Genomic DNA, 20652 nt, shown 5'->3' with positions numbered 1-20652 from the left:
CTGGGGTTGCTGTTTCCCATGTGTAGTACTTTACATTTGTCAATGTTAAACTTCATTTGCCACCTCTCAGCCCAACCTTTCCAGATCCTGTTGCAGCAGCATAGTGTCAGTAGTGTCCTTGACAACCCTGCCTACCTTTGTATCGTCTGCAAACTTCGACATTAAGCTTGATATACCATCATCAATATCATTTATAAATACAGAAAACAATAATGGACCCAACACTGAGGTCTGAGGGACTCCACTAATAACACTATTCCATGACGAGCAGTGTCCATTGATTACCACTCTCTGTCTTCTCCCCCTCAGCCACCCCTTTATCCACAGCAGCAACTTGCCTCCAATGTCACACTGCTCCAATTTGTGCAGTCTTCCATGTGCAACAGTATCAAAAGCCTTTCTAAGATCCAAGTATATAATATCAAAGTTATTCCCTGCATTCAGTTCCTTTGTGACTGCATCATAGTATCCAATCAAATTGGTCAGGCAAGACTTCCCCTTAACAAAACCATGCTGCGTCCGAGCTATAACTGAAGTCTTGTCTAAATGATCCTGCAGTGCTTCTTTAACTAGTGCCTCCATTAATTTTCCTGGAACAGAAGTTAAACTCACAGGTCTATAATTACTTGTGTCAGCCTTTGATCCTCCTTTGTGAATTGGGGTCACATTTTCACATCTCCAGTCTGTGGGTACCTCCCCTGAGTTCAAGGAAGCTCTCATAATTATGGCTAAGGGTTTGCTTACTTCCTCTGCTGCCTCCTTTAATATAACTGGATAGATCCCATCCACCCCGGGTGCCTTTCTTGTGTTTATCTTCAACAATTTCTGCTCCACTTTACTCTCAGTTATTACAAGATTCTCTAGCTTACTGTTAGAGTTGAATACACCTCTGGCATTCCCCTCGCTAAATAACTCCTCATGTGTTAATGTCGATGCAAAATATTCATTTAGTTTGTTAGCTACCTGAGCAGGATCATCAACAGTTGACCCATCAATATCAAGTGGACCAATCTGATTCATCCCCTTCTTTCTAGAGTTTACATAAGTAAAGAACTGTTTGCTGTTTTTCTTTGCATCCCTTGCCAAAGATTTCTCGTAATCTGCCTTCGCCTGCCTAACCTCCTTTGTAACTTGGTTACAGATCAACTTCTATCTATCATAGGCTTCTGTGTCATGTGTTAATTTGTACGTATCCCATGCATGTTTCTTCTCTGCCATATGTCTCATTAGTGTCTCATCTGACATCCATTTAGGCCTAAACCTTGAACAATATTTCTTAGTTGGTATGTAAAGCCTAGTAGCTTCCAAGATAAGTTCTTTGAATGCTTCCCATTTTGCATTTTGCTGTTGGTAACATCATCATTTGGTCCCACTGTATAGAATTTAAGTACAGTCTCAGTCCATCGTAGTTGCCTTTACGAAAGCAATAACCCTTCCCTTTACCCCTAATGGTAGTTACCTCTTTGAGTAAATCCCACTTCAGCACACTGTGATCACTGCCACCTAGTGGTTCATTTATCTGCAGATTCTTAATACATGAAGAATCACTGCTGATAATCGCCGACCGGGCTAGCCGAGTGGGTAAAGTACCTGCCCGGCAACCCAAAGGTTGCGGGTTCGATTCCCGCCTCGGGCTTGGATCAAAGTACTGCAAAAACCTTGGGAGGTGCAATATGGCCACAGAAGCCGATGCGCCAACAACTACCAAATCAAATCACTGCTGATAATCAAATCAAGAGTATTCCTCCTTCTAGTTGCCTCCTGAACATGCTGATGTAGAAAACAATCATCCAATAAATCCACAAAAGCCTTGCTAGTGTGTGAGTGACCAGCCCCCAATTTCCAGTCAATATATGGGAAATTGAAATCTCTCATTATAAGACTCTCTGATTTACTGGCCCACTCTATTTCCCTGTACAGTTTCTTATTATACTCATCAGAGTCATTAGGCCTATAGCACACTCCTACTCTCAATTTTGATCTCCCAATGCTTATGTCACACCAAACTGACTCGACACTGCACTGTCCAGCGATGTCCACTGGCTTCACTTACTTGGATTTTATGTATTTCTTAACTATAGCATAACCCCTCCTTCCTTCCTATCCAGTCTATCCTTTCTGTAGACGTTGTACTCACCAAATTCCAGTTCTGCATTCCTTATATCTGTGTGACACCACGTCTCTGATATCCCAACAATATCTGCCTTTGATGTTTTGAGCAATACTCAAATTCATCAAATTTATTTACTAAACTCCCAGCATTGGTGTACACGCAAATATACATGCACCTATTTCTATTCTTAGCTACCCTAACACAACCCATGTGTTTAGTTGTACCGTTGGCGCCTCAGTAGCCAGGTGGGAAGGAGCAGCAGTGTGTAGCACACGCTTCTTGATTAGACCGGGGTTCGAGCCCGTCACCACCAAATACGGAGGATGCGGAAAGGTCAGGGAATGACCACCGCATATCCCGGAGCAATATGGCCTTAGTTGCTAATGCTCCTAAAAAAAAAAAAAAAAACTTGTACCGCAATGACTCCCAGCAGTCTTGAAATGTCCTGCATCTTGTTTTTCAGGCTTCTGCTCATTTCAATAGAAGCAGTGCAAGAATCTCTTTCACCTCTGCCAGTGGCTACTGTTAATCTATTCGTCTTTGTCTCCCCCCAAGCTAGCAGTTTTCCGACCCACCTAACTCTGCCTTGATAGCATCAGCAAATATTCTTGCACCCTTTCTATTTAAGTGTATCCCATCCCTGTAGAAGCAATCTCTCCTGTTAACAAGTACAGTCTGTCCTCGTATAGCACGATAGTTGCGTTCCTAGAAATCCTCGTGCAATGCAAAATCGTGCAATATAAACAACAGGCCCTATGGGAAAAGTAGGGTTAGGTGCCGACCACCTAAGATTGAACACACATTTGGAACCAAAACATTACCAAACACAATAAATAATCGGGTAATTTTAATCGTTATAAAATACTTACGTATTTTATAACGATTAAAATACGTAATAAAAATATTATATTATAATAAAGTATTTTTAGTATTTTTAATACTAAAAAAGTATTTTTTACGAATAAAATACGTATTTTATTCGTAAAAAAAATTATTATATTAAATAAAATAGTCGTAATAAAATACTTACGTATTTTATAATACATAAGTACTGTATAAATTATAATACGTAAGTCGTAATAAAATATTGCTAATGCTTTTGCTTCTATCGTAAGCAAACTTGCTTTTTGTTTGATTTTCTATCCAAACAGATGACAGCCGTTCCATCTCTTCCAATTCTTGTGTCTTAATCTAATGGATTTTAATTACACTGAGTTATTTTTATTTTCTCTGCATTCTTTCTAATTCTCGGCGTTGCCTGATTTAGGTCTATAGCACGTGCAATATCACATGGCCTTTCATTTCGCTCAAAGCGTTTCACAATTTCATATTTTTTCTCTATCGACAGAGGCGGACAGAAGCCTTACGGGGAAACCACGGTGGGCCGGGGGCCGGTGTGATTTTGGCCATAAACCGTAGTATGAGGCCACTATAAATTTTCCCGGTTAAGAATTTTTGATCGATATTGCTTTTTTTTTTTTCTCTGAATCTGCAGTGTCTTAGAGAACGCTTCCTTTTCACACCTTTTAAGTATTTTACTAAATTTTAGGGAATAAAGCACAATTACAAAACGAGGAGGCACGCTTGATACACATAAACAAAGCTGCGCGCGTGTAGCAACTGAATAAACAACACCGTAAAGGCCGAGATACACTATTAACACCTCACATTTTACTAAAGCACACTACCATAAAACAATAAAAACAATTTACAGTTGCGTTTCTGCTAGTGAAATCTGTTATAAACTGGTAGTAAACTCCATCTAATTGCATTTGCTATTATATCGATAACTGGAATTGTGTTGGTTTTTACGTTATTATGGTGAAATGTGTTTCCCCTTTACTGATATAAAACACATAAATACATTTTCAGAATCTTCTTCATTCCTATCGTGTTGCGTTCAGTTGGGGTGATTCCGCGTTCGACTGCCATTTCTTGTAAACACAAAGGCGAATCGTGTATAAGCGAATTCGGTTCGTGTTATATAAGATAACATTCCCCTATTTATAAATCGTGTATGATCGAATTCGTGTAATGCAAACACGTGTTATACGAGGACCGACTGTACAGTCCAGGCTGAAAAAAATTCTACCCATTGAGCCTTGCACAATCTTTCCAGGGCTGAATTGATCGACAAGGCTCTCATCATATACTCCCTTCTATTGTGTCTGGGCAGAATTGCATACATGTTGCAGCAGTGTACTGTCATTAACAACCCTGCTAACCTTCTTATCATCTGCAAACTTGGACATTAAGCCTGATATACCATCATCAATATCATTTATAAATACGGAAAACAACAATGGACCCCAACACTGAACCCTGAGGGACTCCACTAATAACATTAGTCCACAAAGAGCAGTGTCCATTGATTACCACTCTGTCTTCTCCCACTCAACCATCCCTTTATCCATAGCAGCAATTTGCCTCCAATGCCACACTGCTCCAATTTGTGCAGAAGTCTTCCATGTGCAACAGTATCAAAGTCTTTTCTAAGATCCAAATATATCATAACAAAGTTATTCTTTTCTTCCATTTCCTTTGTGACTACATCATAGTATCCAATCAAATTAGTTTGACAAGCCTTCCACTTAACAAACCCATGCTGTGTCCAAGCTGTAACTGAAGTCTTGTCTTGACTTTGGAAATGGAAGTTTTAGAAGAAAGTGCCAAATTACCTGTTAAAATGAGTACATAAGTAACTGATTGCTCTTTTTTTCAAAGCAAGGATTGTTATTTCTTTTATATTGCATAAAAAACATGAAAATGTTCAACAATTAATATAAGAAACACCATGTGGGATTGATTAATTTCTTTATTAAAGGTCAAAGGAAAGGGTGTTATAGTACTGCTTGGATACAGTACTTCTTAGCCATTGGCCTGATGGCAGATTTCCAAAGATGATTTAGAAACATTGCTTAAGAGTTATTTTGTAATTAGAGACATTTTATTGTTTTCTTTTTTTTTTTCTTTTATTATTATTATTATTATTATTATTATTATTTGTTTTTGTTTTTTTTACACATTCAGTAACTAAGTAGTAAATTCCATATTTTGCATAGCATTTTTTTTCTTGTATAAAATGTTATTTCTCTTATCTTGACATAATTACTGCATTACTTTACTAATGAAATGAATTATCTCAATACCTACTGTTTCAGGAAATATATTGTAATTGTATATGAAGGACAATTGTTCCAAAGAAAAAGTGCAAGAGATAAATGTAGTTGAGAAAGTAGTTCAGTGAGTTTATGGATGGACCATGAACTGAAAATTGTAGGTCTTGAAAGATTGGAGCTTATGCTCAAATTTTATTAGTTTGAAGTGTATGAGAGAGCATCATCTTAGATGTTTTTATTTAATGGTTTCTATTTACATTATAACAGAACAAACCCTTATTTATCATAATGATAGTATTAAAACATTATAGTAAAGGTCTCATAATAAGTAATATTTATTGTAGCAGATGTACTTTCATTGCATTCATTATAATTTATTTAAAAGTATAAAACTATACAGTCTGATCAATTAATTAACTGAATTAAAGTAACAGTTTTTTTACCACATGTAAATTTACTGCTGACTACAATAAATTTTGCTTATGTGATTCTACCATTACCTACATCAAGCTCTAATTAAATAAACAAATTAAGCAATTCAAAAGGAAATTAAATCAACCAGCAAGAGCTGATACTCACCCAGAAAAGTACAACAGCGTGTAAATTTTCAAGATTAGGAGCACCTGCAGCCTGGATTGGTGCAAGGACCACACACCCATCCATAAAATCCAAAAGCAAATACTGACACCCACTCTAAGTTGAATAATAATTCAAAAGAAAACTTGGGGCACAATAGTTACAACTTTGTCAGGGAAGCAGCAGCTGCTACGAATTCCAAAATGGTCATATTTCTGTCATAGCCTTCTTGCAGAAGGCAAAGCAATCATGGACATGTATATACTATTGAGAAAGACTAACAGATCAAAAACAGATTTGTTATAACAGATATTTAAATATGGTAGTACCCTCTAAGAAGAGCTGATGTTTGTCTAGAGAAGTACAGCAGCATGGAATCCTGCAAGATTAGGCACAACTGGAGCCTGAAATGCAAAAATCCCTCTTGTAAAAATTTATTTTTGTTTTCCTTTTAGCATGAGTTGTTAAGAGTTAAGTTGCCTATTTGGATTGCAATGTTAGTCTTTGTTGATCAGTTCCAGTTGGTAGTGAAATTTACATTTTGTATTTTATTTTCTTTGAGTCGTTTTAGATGGCTATGTTGTGCATGTTTTTTACTTTCATTGGCCTTTCTCAGTCATATAGGTGCATCCATGATTTATTTACTTTTTACAAGCATGACATGGCAGAAATATGACCGAGTGAGTAGTAGCTGATGCTTCTTCTCCGATGAAATGATTACTGTGGTTTTCTCAAACTTTCTTTTGTGCGTGGGGTATGGAAGCCTTGTGTCATTCAAGTTGCTGTTGCATCCATGCTTGCAAGATTCTGTGTTACTTCTCTGGGTGAGTATTTTCTCTTGCTATTAATTTACTATCCTTTTGTTATTATTTAGTTTGTTTATTTAATTATAGCTTTAGTATAATTAATTATAGCTTTAGTAGGTAGCAGTAGTACCTCACAAGCATAACTTGTGATTATCAGCAAATTTGCACATGATAAGAAAGTATGTTTATTTTTCAGGTTTCTTGGAAAACAGTCTAGAATTCATGAAGCACTTTGTGGTAAGAATATTTTTTGCAAAGATCTAAGATATTTCTAAATTCTCTTCAAAGTATAATTTTAATAGTTCATCACATTGGGTAATAATTCTATTAGGTAGTACAAATATAAATAATTTAAATAATTTGTGCACAGTTAATGTGAGTTATATAAATCATAAATCTTCAGAAATGTAATAATATAAATATAAATATGTAAATTTTCTCTATATGCATTTGTTGGAAGGTAAAAATAGGGATAGAAAATTATTGCTTTGTTGAAAATTCCTTATTTATGATTGTTTCAGCTATATCTTTGTTGTGAGTGAGTTGTGTTACTTAATTTCTTATTTCGTTTCAGTTATGTGGATGGTTGATCATATGCATTACTGAAATGAAGAAACTGCCTTGAAAGAAAGTAATTTCAAGATAACATTCATTTAACAGAAACGAGCAAACATCAATTTCTTGTTTGATTAGTATTATTATTTTGATATTCTGCTCATGTAGCAAACTGAACCTCAGCTTGCAAACTCTAGGGCAAGGCATATACATCTGCAAGTGATATAGTTACTATGTCATGTAGCTTCCAAATGCACTTTTCAGAATTAATTTTTACTGATACTTAATGAAATACTATCAATATTGGATGTGAATATATTTAACGGCCTTATTCATACAGCAAAGAGACTTTTAACTGTTCTGCACCATTGATTATCTATCAATTAGCTGGTGGCATCCTTATGTTAGTACTACTAGCATTGCTTATACGACGTGAAGACGTAGACTTCTGGAGCTGCTGCAAAAAAATAAATTTTCTTAGAAATGTTATTGTATTTTGATTAGTTAACATATTAATTTGTGTTTTACAAATAGATTAAATAGGCTTAATATCATTCTTTGGCTTATTTTTTGAATTTAGTTAGTGATTTTGTAAGTTACAACTCGCTACTCATACCTCTATTGTATCTTTGTTTTGGTGGGAATATCATAGCACATACCCAGTAATATAATAGCATATACATAGTAGGGTTTTAATTTTAATAAATAAGTATTTTGAAGATTTTATTTGCTTTTTGGGCATATATCTTTTGTATTTAGATAAGGATGTAACTAATTTAACATTGGGATCGTTATGGTATATAACGATGGTAACTTGATAAGCTAAGATATAACATAAAACTATATAAACTATATAGCAGAATACATATCACTGCATTAGCTTAGTATAGTATTGTATAGTGTAGTCAATTAATCAATTAAATATATTAAACTTATTAATTTTCATTGTTAATTAATTACATTGTATTTAAACGGAAATCATGCCCCTGACTAGAGCAACAAACCAACGTGCACAACATAGTGAGAGTGCTGTGGCTTAGGGGAGAATCAAAGGGGGCAATTCTCCAATGAATCACAGCCTAAAAAAATGTGCAACTTGTGAAATGTTTATGGATCTTTCTAGAACAGGACATGATCTAGCCAAGGAGAATGTCTTTGTGTGTGTGTGTGTGTGTGTGTGTGTGTGTGTGTGTGTGTGTGTGTGTGTGTGTGTGTGTGTGTGTGTGTGTGTGTGTGTGTGTGTGTGTGTGTGCTAGGAGCAGAGAGTATGAAGAAATTAGGCGCCAACTCAGTGTTCTGATGGGTGCCTGTAAGAGTTTGAAGAGTAGGGTAGATGCCCTCAAAGGAATTAAAATGGGGGCCCAACAAACTATCAGCTGCCCAATTCAATGCCAGAGCTCTCTTGTGCATCGGGGAACACAGCAGCAATCTTCAGGACAGAACGCGCTGGTCCCACAGGAGCTAGTTATTGTTGGTGACTGTATTGTCAGGGTTACGGGAAATATATTGTTTCTTGATTGGACCAGGATTCGAGCCTGTCACCACCAAATACGGAGGATGCGGAAAGGTCAGGGAATGACCACTGCATATCCCAGAGCAATATGGCCTTAGTTGCTAATGCTCCTAAAAACCAAATAACAAACAACAAAAAAGCATCATATGATTTCACTCCTCCGTTTGTTCCAAATACCTGTCCAGCACAGCCTTAAATTTATTTATGCTATCAACTTCGACAACAAAGGATTTTTTTTTTTTTTTTTTGGCTGATGCTGCATAAGCTTGCTTCCTGGCATCACATGCCTCTACTAATGCTAATTCTAATGGAAGTCTGTTCCACCAACCAACTACCCGCTGGCTAAAGGCAAACTTCCGCACATCTTTCCTACATCTGTCTTTCCTCAATTTGAATTTATGCCCTCTCAGGTGATTATTCTGAGCAAGTGGAGGAATCCCATCAGCATTGAGCATGCTCAAACCATTCAAGGCGTTATACACCTCAATCAGATCACCTCGCAGGTTCCTAGTCTCTAGACACTGTAATCTGCAAAACTTAAGCCTTTCTTCATAAGAGCAACCTTTGTTCCATTCACTAATCTTGTTGCCCTTGTCTGTACTCGTTCCAAGAACTCTACATCCTTCTTAAAATGAGGCTTCCAGACCTGTATACAGTACTCAAGATGTGGCCTGACCATTGCCTTATACAAGGGAATAATCACCTCCTTATTCCTTCTAGAAAAATTTCTGTGTATCATTCACAAGAAACCATGAGCTACTCTTGCAGACCATCTGCACTGCTCAGAAAACTTCATTTCTGCCTCCACAATTACCCCCAGGTCCTTTTCGTTCTCTGCCACTGTCAGTGTAGTACCACAGAGGTGATATGCTACACTGGGGTTACTGCTTCCCATATGTAGTACTTTACATTTGTCAATGTTAAACTTCATTTGCCACATCTCAGCCCATCTGCTCAACTTTTCTAGATCCTGTTGCAGCAGCGTATTGTCATTAGTGTCCTTAACAACCCTGCCAACCTTTGTATCGTCTGCAAACTTGCACATTTAGCTTGATATACCATCATCAGTATCATTTATAAATAACGAAAACAACAATGGACCCAACACTGAACCCTGAGGGACTCCACTAATAACATTAGTCCACGATGAGCAGTGTCCATTGATTACCACTCTCTGTCTTCTCCCAGTCAACCATTCCTTTATCCATAGCAGCAATTTGCCTCCAATGCCACACTGCTCCAGTTTTTTCAGCAGTCTTCTATATTTAACAGTATCAAAAGCCTTTCTAAGATCCAAATATATGATATCAAAGTTATTCCCTGCATCCAGTTCCTTTGTGACCACAACATAGTATCCAATAAAATTGGTTAGGCAAGACTTTCCCTTAACAAAACCATGCTGTGTCCGAGCTATAACTGAAGTCTTGTCTAGATGATCCTGCAGTGCTTCTTTAACCAGTGCCTCCATTAATTTTCCTGGAATAGAAATTAAACTAACAGGTCTATAATTACTTGTCTCCCTTTGATCCTCCTTTGTGAATTGGGGTCACATTTGCACATCTCCAGTCCATGGGTATCTCCCCCTGAGTCCAAAGAAACTCTCATAATTATGGCTAATGGGTTTGCTTACTTCCTTTGCTGCCTCCTTTAATATAACTAGATAGATTCCATCCACCTGGGGTGCCTTTTTTATGTTTATCTTCAACAATTTCTCCTCCACTTTCCTCTCGATTTTTACAAAATTATCTAGCTCACTGCCAGAGTTTAACTCATCTCTGGCATTCCCCTCCCTGATTAACTCCTCATGTGTGAATGTAGATGCAAAATACTCATTTAGTTTGTTAGCCACCTGAGCAGGATCATCAACAGCTGAAGCCTCAATATCCAGTGGACCAATCTGATTCATCCCTTTCCTTCTAGAGTTTACATAGGTAAAGAACTCTTTGTTGTTTTTCTTTGCATCATTTGCCAAAGATTTCTCATAATCTGCCTTTGCCTGCCTAATCTTCTTTGTGACTTGGTTACAGACCGGCTTATATCTATCATAGGCTTCCATGTCACCCATTAATTTATATGTATGCCATGCATTTTTACAAAGGCCTCATTGAATAACTGAATATAAGGAAGGGATTTTTATTTCATAAAGGTGACTATAATAGTCTTATAGTTTTTAAATTCTTTTCAGTGGGCTCAATGATGATGATGTTACCAAATTCAAATTCTGAATGATAAGCATTCCGGGGTGTAGTCATAGAAGCTGCTAAGATTTTTATCAACTAAGATATTTTTCAAGGTTTATAACTAAATGGTTGTCAAATGGACTGATGAGACCAGTGGTAGACAAAAAAAAAAAAAAAAAAAAAAAAATTTCATGGGATAATAATAAATTATCAGTCGTTATACGAAGGGATATAACACAAACTACTCTGCAACCAAATTGCTATAGGGTTTAGATGAGTTAAGGCACATTATAAGAAATAATGTTAACACTAGAAGGAAAAGTATAAACCACATTGGCCCACTGGATATGAATGGCATAACTATTTGATGTACCTGCTGTTCATATTGCTAATAATCTGAATAAATATTTTGCATCTACATTTATGTTTGAAGTTTTTATGGATTTCAATACCAAAGTATACCAAGTAGAATTATTAGGAGCTAAATAACGAAAACAACAATGGACCCAACACTGAACCCTGAGGGACTCCACTAATAACATTAGTCCACGATGAGCAGTGTCCATTGATTACCACTCTCTGTCTTCTCCCAGTCAACCATTCCTTTATCCATAGCAGCAATTTGCCTCCAATGCCACACTGCTCCAGTTTTTTCAGCAGTCTTCTATATTTAACAGTATCAAAAGCCTTTCTAAGATCCAAATATATGATATCAAAGTTATTCCCTGCATCCAGTTCCTTTGTGACCACAACATAGTATCCAATAAAATTGGTTAGGCAAGACTTTCCCTTAACAAAACCATGCTGTGTCCGAGCTATAACTGAAGTCTTGTCTAGATGATCCTGCAGTGCTTCTTTAACCAGTGCCTCCATTAATTTTCCTGGAATAGAAATTAAACTAACAGGTCTATAATTACTTGTCTCCCTTTGATCCTCCTTTGTGAATTGGGGTCACATTTGCACATCTCCAGTCCATGGGTATCTCCCCCTGAGTCCAAAGAAACTCTCATAATTATGGCTAATGGGTTTGCTTACTTCCTTTGCTGCCTCCTTTAATATAACTAGATAGATTCCATCCACCTGGGGTGCCTTTTTTATGTTTATCTTCAACAATTTCTCCTCCACTTTCCTCTCGATTTTTACAAAATTATCTAGCTCACTGCCAGAGTTTAACTCATCTCTGGCATTCCCCTCCCTGATTAACTCCTCATGTGTGAATGTAGATGCAAAATACTCATTTAGTTTGTTAGCCACCTGAGCAGGATCATCAACAGCTGAAGCCTCAATATCCAGTGGACCAATCTGATTCATCCCTTTCCTTCTAGAGTTTACATAGGTAAAGAACTCTTTGTTGTTTTTCTTTGCATCATTTGCCAAAGATTTCTCATAATCTGCCTTTGCCTGCCTAATCTTCTTTGTGACTTGGTTACAGACCGGCTTATATCTATCATAGGCTTCCATGTCACCCATTAATTTATATGTATGCCATGCATTTTTACAAAGGCCTCATTGAATAACTGAATATAAGGAAGGGATTTTTATTTCATAAAGGTGACTATAATAGTCTTATAGTTTTTAAATTCTTTTCAGTGGGCTCAATGATGATGATGTTACCAAATTCAAATTCTGAATGATAAGCATTCCGGGGTGTAGTCATAGAAGCTGCTAAGATTTTTATCAACTAAGATATTTTTCAAGGTTTATAACTAAATGGTTGTCAAATGGACTGATGAGACCAGTGGTAGACAAAAAAAAAAAAAAAAAAAAAAAAAATTTCATGGGATAATAATAAATTATCAGTCGTTATACGAAGGGATATAACACAAACTACTCTGCAACCAAATTGCTATAGGGTTTAGATGAGTTAAGGCACATTATAAGAAATAATGTTAACACTAGAAGGAAAAGTATAAACCACATTGGCCCACTGGATATGAATGGCATAACTATTTGATGTACCTGCTGTTCATATTGCTAATAATCTGAATAAATATTTTGCATCTACATTTATGTTTGAAGTTTTTATGGATTTCAATACCAAAGTATACCAAGTAGAATTATTAGGAGCTAAATGATTCTGTGATAATGAGAAGAAAATAAAGAGAAATTGTTGCAGCTAAAAGGAAACAAAACATCTCGGCTGTTGAAATCTCTCTCTAATTATATTAAAAGAAGTAAGCTTTTGGCCATAAATGTGAGATCATCCTTGGACTGAATGGCAGTACTTATGAATTGGAGAAGTGCAAATGCTTTTCCGATCACAGCATGGACTTGTTATGGGGAGATCTTGTCTGAGCAATCTGATTAGCTTTTGATGCAGAAAATAATTTTGATAATATACCCTTAGATTTTAACAATGCTTTCCACATGAAGAAATGCTATATGGATTGGAGTGTAGCATAAGGGACAAGTTACTGCTAGTGATAATTGGATTTCTGAGTGGCAGAGAATTGGTTGCTAATGAGAACAGTAGGTGGTTTGGTTAATAATGAGGATTTCTCTTCTTGTACTAACATTAATGGTGTCCCTTGGGATTCAGTGCTGGGCCTCTTACTGATTTCAGTACATATTGATGAAGGCATAACAAGCTTATTGACTAAGTTTGTAGATGATACAAATGATGGCAGGGTGGTTAGTGATAGCAATCAAGGCATACTGCAACATGATCTAGAAAAATTAGACAGTTGGACTGAGAGTTTTAACATAGATAAATACAAAGCACTGTATGTGGGCAGCAGTAATCCCATGATAACATATCCCATGATGAATATCAGAATCTTGTGTGTGGTACCATGGAAGAATCTGGTACACTCCAACATGAAGTTCTCTGAACAGTGTAAATTGTCTGATAGAATAGCTCATTGGGTTCTGTCAGTAATACAGCAGGCCCCCGTTATAACGCGGTTCACTTTACGCTGATTCGCTATAATGCTGTTCTTATATTATAACCCATATCTGACTATAACGCTGTCACAGATCACTATAACGCTCTTTTACAGATTGCATTTTTGGCATATTTAACAAAATCGTTTCATTTGATGGAGTAGATAGCTTGAAAATGAATAGCAAAACAACATTAAAACGTTTCCCACGCTGACTTCAGAAATTTTCTCGCACGATAATTTAACTGCAGTAGAGTGACTTGTTACAGATCAACATTTTAAAAAATGATCAAGTATATTGCTTGTAATATTTGTGTTATATGCATTTATCCGAAGTCTAGTCATCACTCAGTACCGCATTAGACATTGCAAAACAGACAGTTTACTCGAACATTGTATCATAATTAATGCAACCAACGCAGTTACATTTTCAAAGAGTTAATAATGGCCGATAAGAATGAAAAAGCAACAACGACTGAGCACAGTACAAAGACTATAAATGTAAGAAAAAGACTGAATTTGAAAATTAAATTAGACGTTTTGAAGCGAATCGATTCCGGTCAAAGACAAGCAGATGTGTGCCATAATTTAGGACTTGCAAGTTTAACTGTAAGAACAATTATAAAAAAAAAAATAAAGAATTCATTTTAGCAGTGGGAAAAATAGCTGTTCCACTGCAAGCAACTAGGGCTAGGCCGGCTATTAGGATTGAAATAGAAAGATTTTAACTAATTTTATTGAAGATAATATCCAATGCAGAATTCAGTTAAGTTAAATATTATTAAAAAGAGAGAGAGAGAGAGAGATTAGCCAATATGATGATCTGAAGAAAACTCACCTAAAAAAAAAAAAAAAAAAGTGGAACCATTTAAAACTAGTAAGGGCTGATTGAATAGATTTAAAATCCAGGGAGAAGCCACAAGTGCAGATTAAGGAGCCGAAACTTTCAAAAAAGAACTTGTTAAAATTATTGAAGAGGGGTATTATGTGTTATACTTCTCAGCAAGTTTTTACCGTAGATGAAGCAGGACTTTTGTGGAAACGAATGCCTAAAAGAAGTTTCATATTGAAAGAAGTAAAAAACATGCCAGGTTTCAAAGCGGTGAAGGATCGGTTGACTTTATTGTTGCGTGGTAACGCTGCGGGGAATTTAAAATTAATACCCCTTTTAGTTTATTTGGAAGAAGGCCAAAGTTCAACCCAAAATCGACACATTTTTCATGATTAAATTCATGAATTAAATTAAATCAATTTAGATCAATTAAATTCATGATTTTAATTGGAATTTTAAGTTTAATTTTGATACGTAAGTAGTTACCACATAATTATACGTATGTAATGCACAATATTTTATATGTACAAATATTTAAATATTAAATATTTTCACCGACATGTGTGCATCTTTTCACTACCGTTTATTATTAATTAGGAAATATCCTATGGCACCGACCACAACTCACAAATACATATGTTACCTTATGGGAATGCGGCGCTCACTTAGCGCTCTGTTTTTACGGAACGAATTATCAGCGTTAAGTGGGGGGCTACCTGTATACAGAAATTTTGCCAACAGCAACAAGGTGGTGATTACTCCACAGTTCTTGAAAATAGTTCAGTATATTAAATACCATTATGTCTATTTATTTGATCAAAATCAGTGGACATAATGGTACACCTACTGTACATTTTTTATAAATAAAGTTGATTAAATTGTTTTCTAATTTCTTTTATATTGCTTCTAAAAATCAAAAATTTTTAATAGCTAATAAGCTAAACTTCACCATTTTTATCAATAAAAAGTTTTATCTCATTCCCCCCAACAGCATCATGCAGAGTTACAGAATTTTTGATCATGTGACCCAGTTTAAACAAAGTTAGATACACCTGCTCAATAGAAATACTTCTTTATACTAATAATGTTCTTTTCAATGCTTTTTTTTTCCAACAGATGCAAAATGGAAGTTGCCAAACTTCCATTATGGGTCTGTTGGAAAAAAAGTATGTTTGTCTTTACCAGTCCTTTATATGATGGAGAAATTACTTGTTTCTTCCTACTAGTAAAATTGGCGCCTCCATAGCCAGGTGGGAAGGAGCAGCAGTGCCTAGTACACGCTTCTTGATTAGACCGGGGTTCGAGCCCATCACCACCAAATACGCAGGATGCGGAAAGGTCAGGGAATGACCACCGCATATCCCGGAGCAATATGGCCTTAGTTGCTAATGCTCCTAAAAACCAACCAACCAAACAAACAAACTAGTAAAATAAAATTCTTGTGCATGATTGATTAAATGCTATGTGCTGGCCTGGCAGCCTGCTGCACTGTTGAGAGAAATTCATGTTTAATTATGCAGTTACTCTTCAGCCTTTTTCATTACCAAATACCTTAAGTTTGTTGCTTCCCAAGTAATAAGATGATCTGAGATTACTAGAATATGCATGCCTGTTACTTTGGCACTTGTAACTCATTTGAAAAGGTCTAGTTTCAAGTCCTATCATAGTTTTTTATATTAAATCCTTTATTTGATAACATAAACCATAATTCAGAAAAAATATATATATTATTTCTGAACAGATGGCCTTGCAGGATTTACAATTAAAATAGAAACTCCACTATATGCCTTACAAATCAAAATTAATTTCTCTTTCTCCATAAAGTAAGTTTTAGCAGAGTACATAATATTTCCATTCATGATACACATTAATTAATGTGATGAAAATTAATTAATTAATGTGCATCATCGTCTTTATTATTACTGATTTTAAAGTAAGGTTTCAGAGTGCAGTTCTAATGAGTTCCAGCAGAAAGACCTGATCTCTCTGTTAAAAGTTTACACATTCTGATTTCTCAGAGTTGTCAAGAAGACATTTGTTATATAAATGCTGCTAATAGTAGTAGTAGTAGTAGTAGTAGTAGTAGTGGCACTTGATGCAAGAAAGCAGTGTAGGAGCTTATGCAGCATCAGCCAAAAAAAAAAAAAAAAAAAAAAAAAATCACACCATACCCTCCAATTGCCTGTCCAGTTCCTCCTTAAATTTATTTAACCTATCAACTTCCACAACGACAGATGGAAGTTTGTTCCAGCAATTAACAACCCGCTGGCTAAAGGCAAATTTCCGCACATCTATTCTACATCTATCCTTTCTTAATTTGAACTTATGTCCCCGTAGGTTCGTATTCTGAACAAGTGGGAGGATCCCATCAGAATTCAGCGTCTCAACCCATTCAAGGCCTTATAGACCTCAATCAGATCACCGCGCAGGTGCCTAGTCTCCAGCCACTGCAATTTGCAGAACTTAAGCCTCTCTTGGTAAGAGGATCCCTTCATTCCCCTCACCAATCGTGTTGCTCTTCTCTGTACACGCTCAAGCAAATCTACATCCTTCCTAAAATGAGGCCTCCAGACCTGTACGCAGTACTCAAGACGTGGCCTGACCATTGCCTTATACAGAGGGACAATCACCTCCTTTTCCCTGCTAGCAAAATTCCTATATATCATTGACAAAACCCCATGACCTGCCCTAGCAGCCTGTCTACATTGCTCAGAAAACTTCATATCTGACTGCACAATTACTCCCAGGTCTTTTTCATTTTCTACCACCTTAAGTGTAGTACCACACAGTTGGTACGTTTCTCTGGGGTTACTTCTACCCATATGCAGTACTTTGCATTTGTCAAGGTTAAACTTCAGTTGCCACTTCTTAGCCCATCTGCCCAAATTATCTAGATCCTGTTGCAGTAGCACACTGCCATTACTGTCATTAACAACCCTGCCAACCTTCGTGTCATCTGCAAACTTCGACATTAAGCCTGATATACCTTCATCAATATCATTGATAAATATACAAAACAACAGTGGCCCCAACACCGAACCCTGTGGGACTCCACTAATAACATTAGTCCACGAAGAGCAGCACCCATTGATTACCACCCTCTGTCTTCTCCCACTTAACCATCCTTTTATCCATTGCAGCAACTTACCCTTAATACCATTCTGCTCCAATTTGTACAGTAGTCTTCCATGCGCAACAGTGTCAAAAGCTTTCCTGAAATCCAAGTATATGATATCAAAATTATTTTTTGCATCCAGTTCCTTTGTGACCACATCATAATAACCAATCAAATTTGTCAGACAAGACTTTCCCTTAACAAACCCATGCTATGTCTGAATTATTGCTGCAGTCTTGTCTAGATGATCCTGCAATGCATCTTTAACCAGTGACTCCATTATTTTACCCGGAACAGAAGTTAAACTAACTGGTCTGTAATTATTCGTGTCACCCTTCGAACCTCCTTTGTGAATTGGGGATACATTTGCACATCTCCAGTCCGTGGGAACCTCTCCTGAGTCCAAGGATGCTCTCATAATTATGGCTAAGGGTTTGCTTAGTTGCTTTGCCGCCTCCTTTAATATAACTGGATAGATCCCATCCGCCCCAGGTGCCTTTCTTATGTTTAACTTCAACAATTTCTCCTCCACTTTGCTCTCAGTTATTACAAAATCATTAAGCACACTGCTACAATTTGATAACCTTCTTCCATTTTCAAACTGTAATGATTCCTCACGTGTGAATGTAGATGCAAAATACTCATTCAGTTTGTTTGCTATCTGAGCAGGATCATCAACAGTCGAACCATCGATGTCAAGTGGACCAATCATATTCAGCCCCTTCCTTTTAGAGTTTATATAAGTAAAGAAATCCTTGCTGTTTTTCTTAGCATCTTGCCAAAGATTTCTCGTAATCCGCCTTTGCCTGCCGAACCTCCTTTGTGACCTGATTACAGACTAGCTTATATCTGCTACAGGCTTCTGCGTCGCCTGATAATTTATATGCATCCCATGCATTTTTCTTCTCTGTCACGAGTCTCATTAGTTCATTTGATAACCATTTAGGCCTAAACCTTGAACAATATTTCTTCATCGGTATGAAAAGTCTAGTAGCTTCCACGATTAATTCCTTGAATGCTTCCCACTTAGAATTTACTGTTTGGAACATCGTCAGTCGATCCCACTGTACAGAATTTAAAAACTGTCTTAGACCACTGTACTCCCCTTTACGGAAGCAAAAACCCTTTCCTTTACCCCTGACGGTAGTTACCTCTTTGAGTAAATCCCACTTCAGCACACTGTGATCACTGCCACCTAGTGGTTCCTTTATCTGCAAATTCTTAATACACGAATGATCACTGCTGATAACCAGATCAAGAGTATTACTTTCTCTGGTTGCCTCTCGAACATGCTGCTGCAGAAAACAATCATCCAATAAATCCACAAAAGTCTGACTAGTGTGTGAGTGACCAACCCACAAGTTCCAGTCAATATCTGGGAAGTTAAAATCCCCCATTATAAGACATTCTGATTTACTGGCCCACTCTATTTCTCTGTACAATTGTTCATTGTACTCATTCGAGTCATTAGGCCTATAACACACTCCTACTCTTATTTTTGCTTTTGCAGTGCTTATGTCACACCAAACTGACTCAACAGTGCACTGTCCATCTATATCAACTGGATGCACTTCTCTTGATTTTATGTTTTTCTTAATTAACAGCATAACACCTCCTCCCTTTCTGTCCTGTCTATCCTTTCTGTACACATTGTACTCCCCAAATTCCAGTTCTGCATTCCTTATATCTTTGTGACACCACGTCTCTGCTATCCCAACAATATCCGCCTTTGATGTCTTGACCAACACTTCAAATTCATCAAATTTATTTACTATACTTCTAGCATTGGTATACATGCAAGCATACATGCTCCTATGCCTATTCCTCGTTACCCTAACACATCCCATATACCCAACTATTCCAGGATGACTGCCATCCGTCCCTGAAACCCCCAACACCCCTCGCTCCAGGTCGCTTCTTATTCTAATAGAAGTTGTGCAAGAATCACCTTCACCTCTGCCTGCGGTTACTGTTAAACTATTAGTCTTTGTATCCCCCCAAACTAGCAGTTTTCCGACCCACCTAACACTGCCTCGATAGCATCAGCAAATATTCTTGCACCCTTTCTATTTAAGTGTATCCCATCCCTGTAGAAGCAATCTCTCCTGTTAACAAGTACAGTCCAGGCTGAAAAAAATTCTACCCCTTGAGCCTTGCACAATCTTTCCAGGGCCGAATTGATCGACAAGGCTCTCATCATATACTCCCTCCTATCGTGTCTGGGCAGAATTGCAGACACTTTTAAATTCAACCCTAATTCTCGGCTTTTTTTCAACAGTGACCTGTACTTGTTGAGTAATTCTGCCGGTCTCCTACTCTTAATATCATTAGTGCCAACGTGTACAACTATATCACCTTTTGTGCCCTTGAAAGATGATATCCGCTCTACAACGTCATCAACCTTTGCCCCTGGCAGACATACCCTGGTCCTGTTCCACCTATCCATTTTACATAGCATGTTCCCCGTTTCCCTGACAATAGAGTCACCAACAACTAATAGTTCCTGTGGGACCAGCGCATTCTGCTTTGGGGGTTGCCGCTGTGGTGCGTGATGACCAAGTGCACGCTCTGGCGTTGATGTGGGCAGCTGAGAGCTTGATGGGCCCCTCAATTTATTTCCTTCGAGGGCATCCACCCTGTCCTTCAAACTCTCATATAGGCCCATAACAACGCTGAGTTGTCGCCTGATTTCCTTACACTCCTTACATCGCGCACACACAAAGACATCCCCCATGGCAATATCATGTTCCGTTCCAGAGAGTTCGGCAAACATTTCACAAGTTGTACATTTTTTTAGGCTGTGACGCGTTGGAGAATCGCCCCCCTCAGTTCTCCCCCGAGTCACAACACTCCTGCCACTTTGTGCCCGTTGCTTTGCTGCTCTAGTTCGGGGCATGGTAGTTTAAATTAATAAAATCAATAAATTAAATGTCAGTAGTATTTGAATAGAAACTATGAAAT

The 20652-nt window shown here is 37.2% G+C and overlaps 1 protein-coding gene across 2 annotated transcripts in view; it reads left to right on the top strand.

Annotated features, from left to right (window-relative positions):
• The window catches only part of CysRS (cysteine--tRNA ligase, cytoplasmic), a 340710-nt gene that overhangs the window by 196288 nt on the left and 123770 nt on the right, over nt 1-20652 (top strand). For both annotated transcript variants that reach the window (XM_090386775.1, XM_090386776.1), the window contains one exon: nt 6811-6851. In XM_090386775.1, the coding sequence (XP_090242901.1) occupies nt 6811-6851 (41 nt within the window). The remainder of the gene's footprint in view (nt 1-6810; nt 6852-20652) is intronic.

This window comes from Mastigoproctus giganteus, chromosome 12, assembly GCF_048544385.1.
Source record: "Mastigoproctus giganteus isolate SK-2022 chromosome 12, ASM4854438v1, whole genome shotgun sequence".
NCBI classification, from domain to species: Eukaryota; Metazoa; Arthropoda; class Arachnida; order Uropygi; family Thelyphonidae; genus Mastigoproctus; species Mastigoproctus giganteus.
This window is presented reverse-complemented; position numbering and strand designations above follow the sequence as displayed.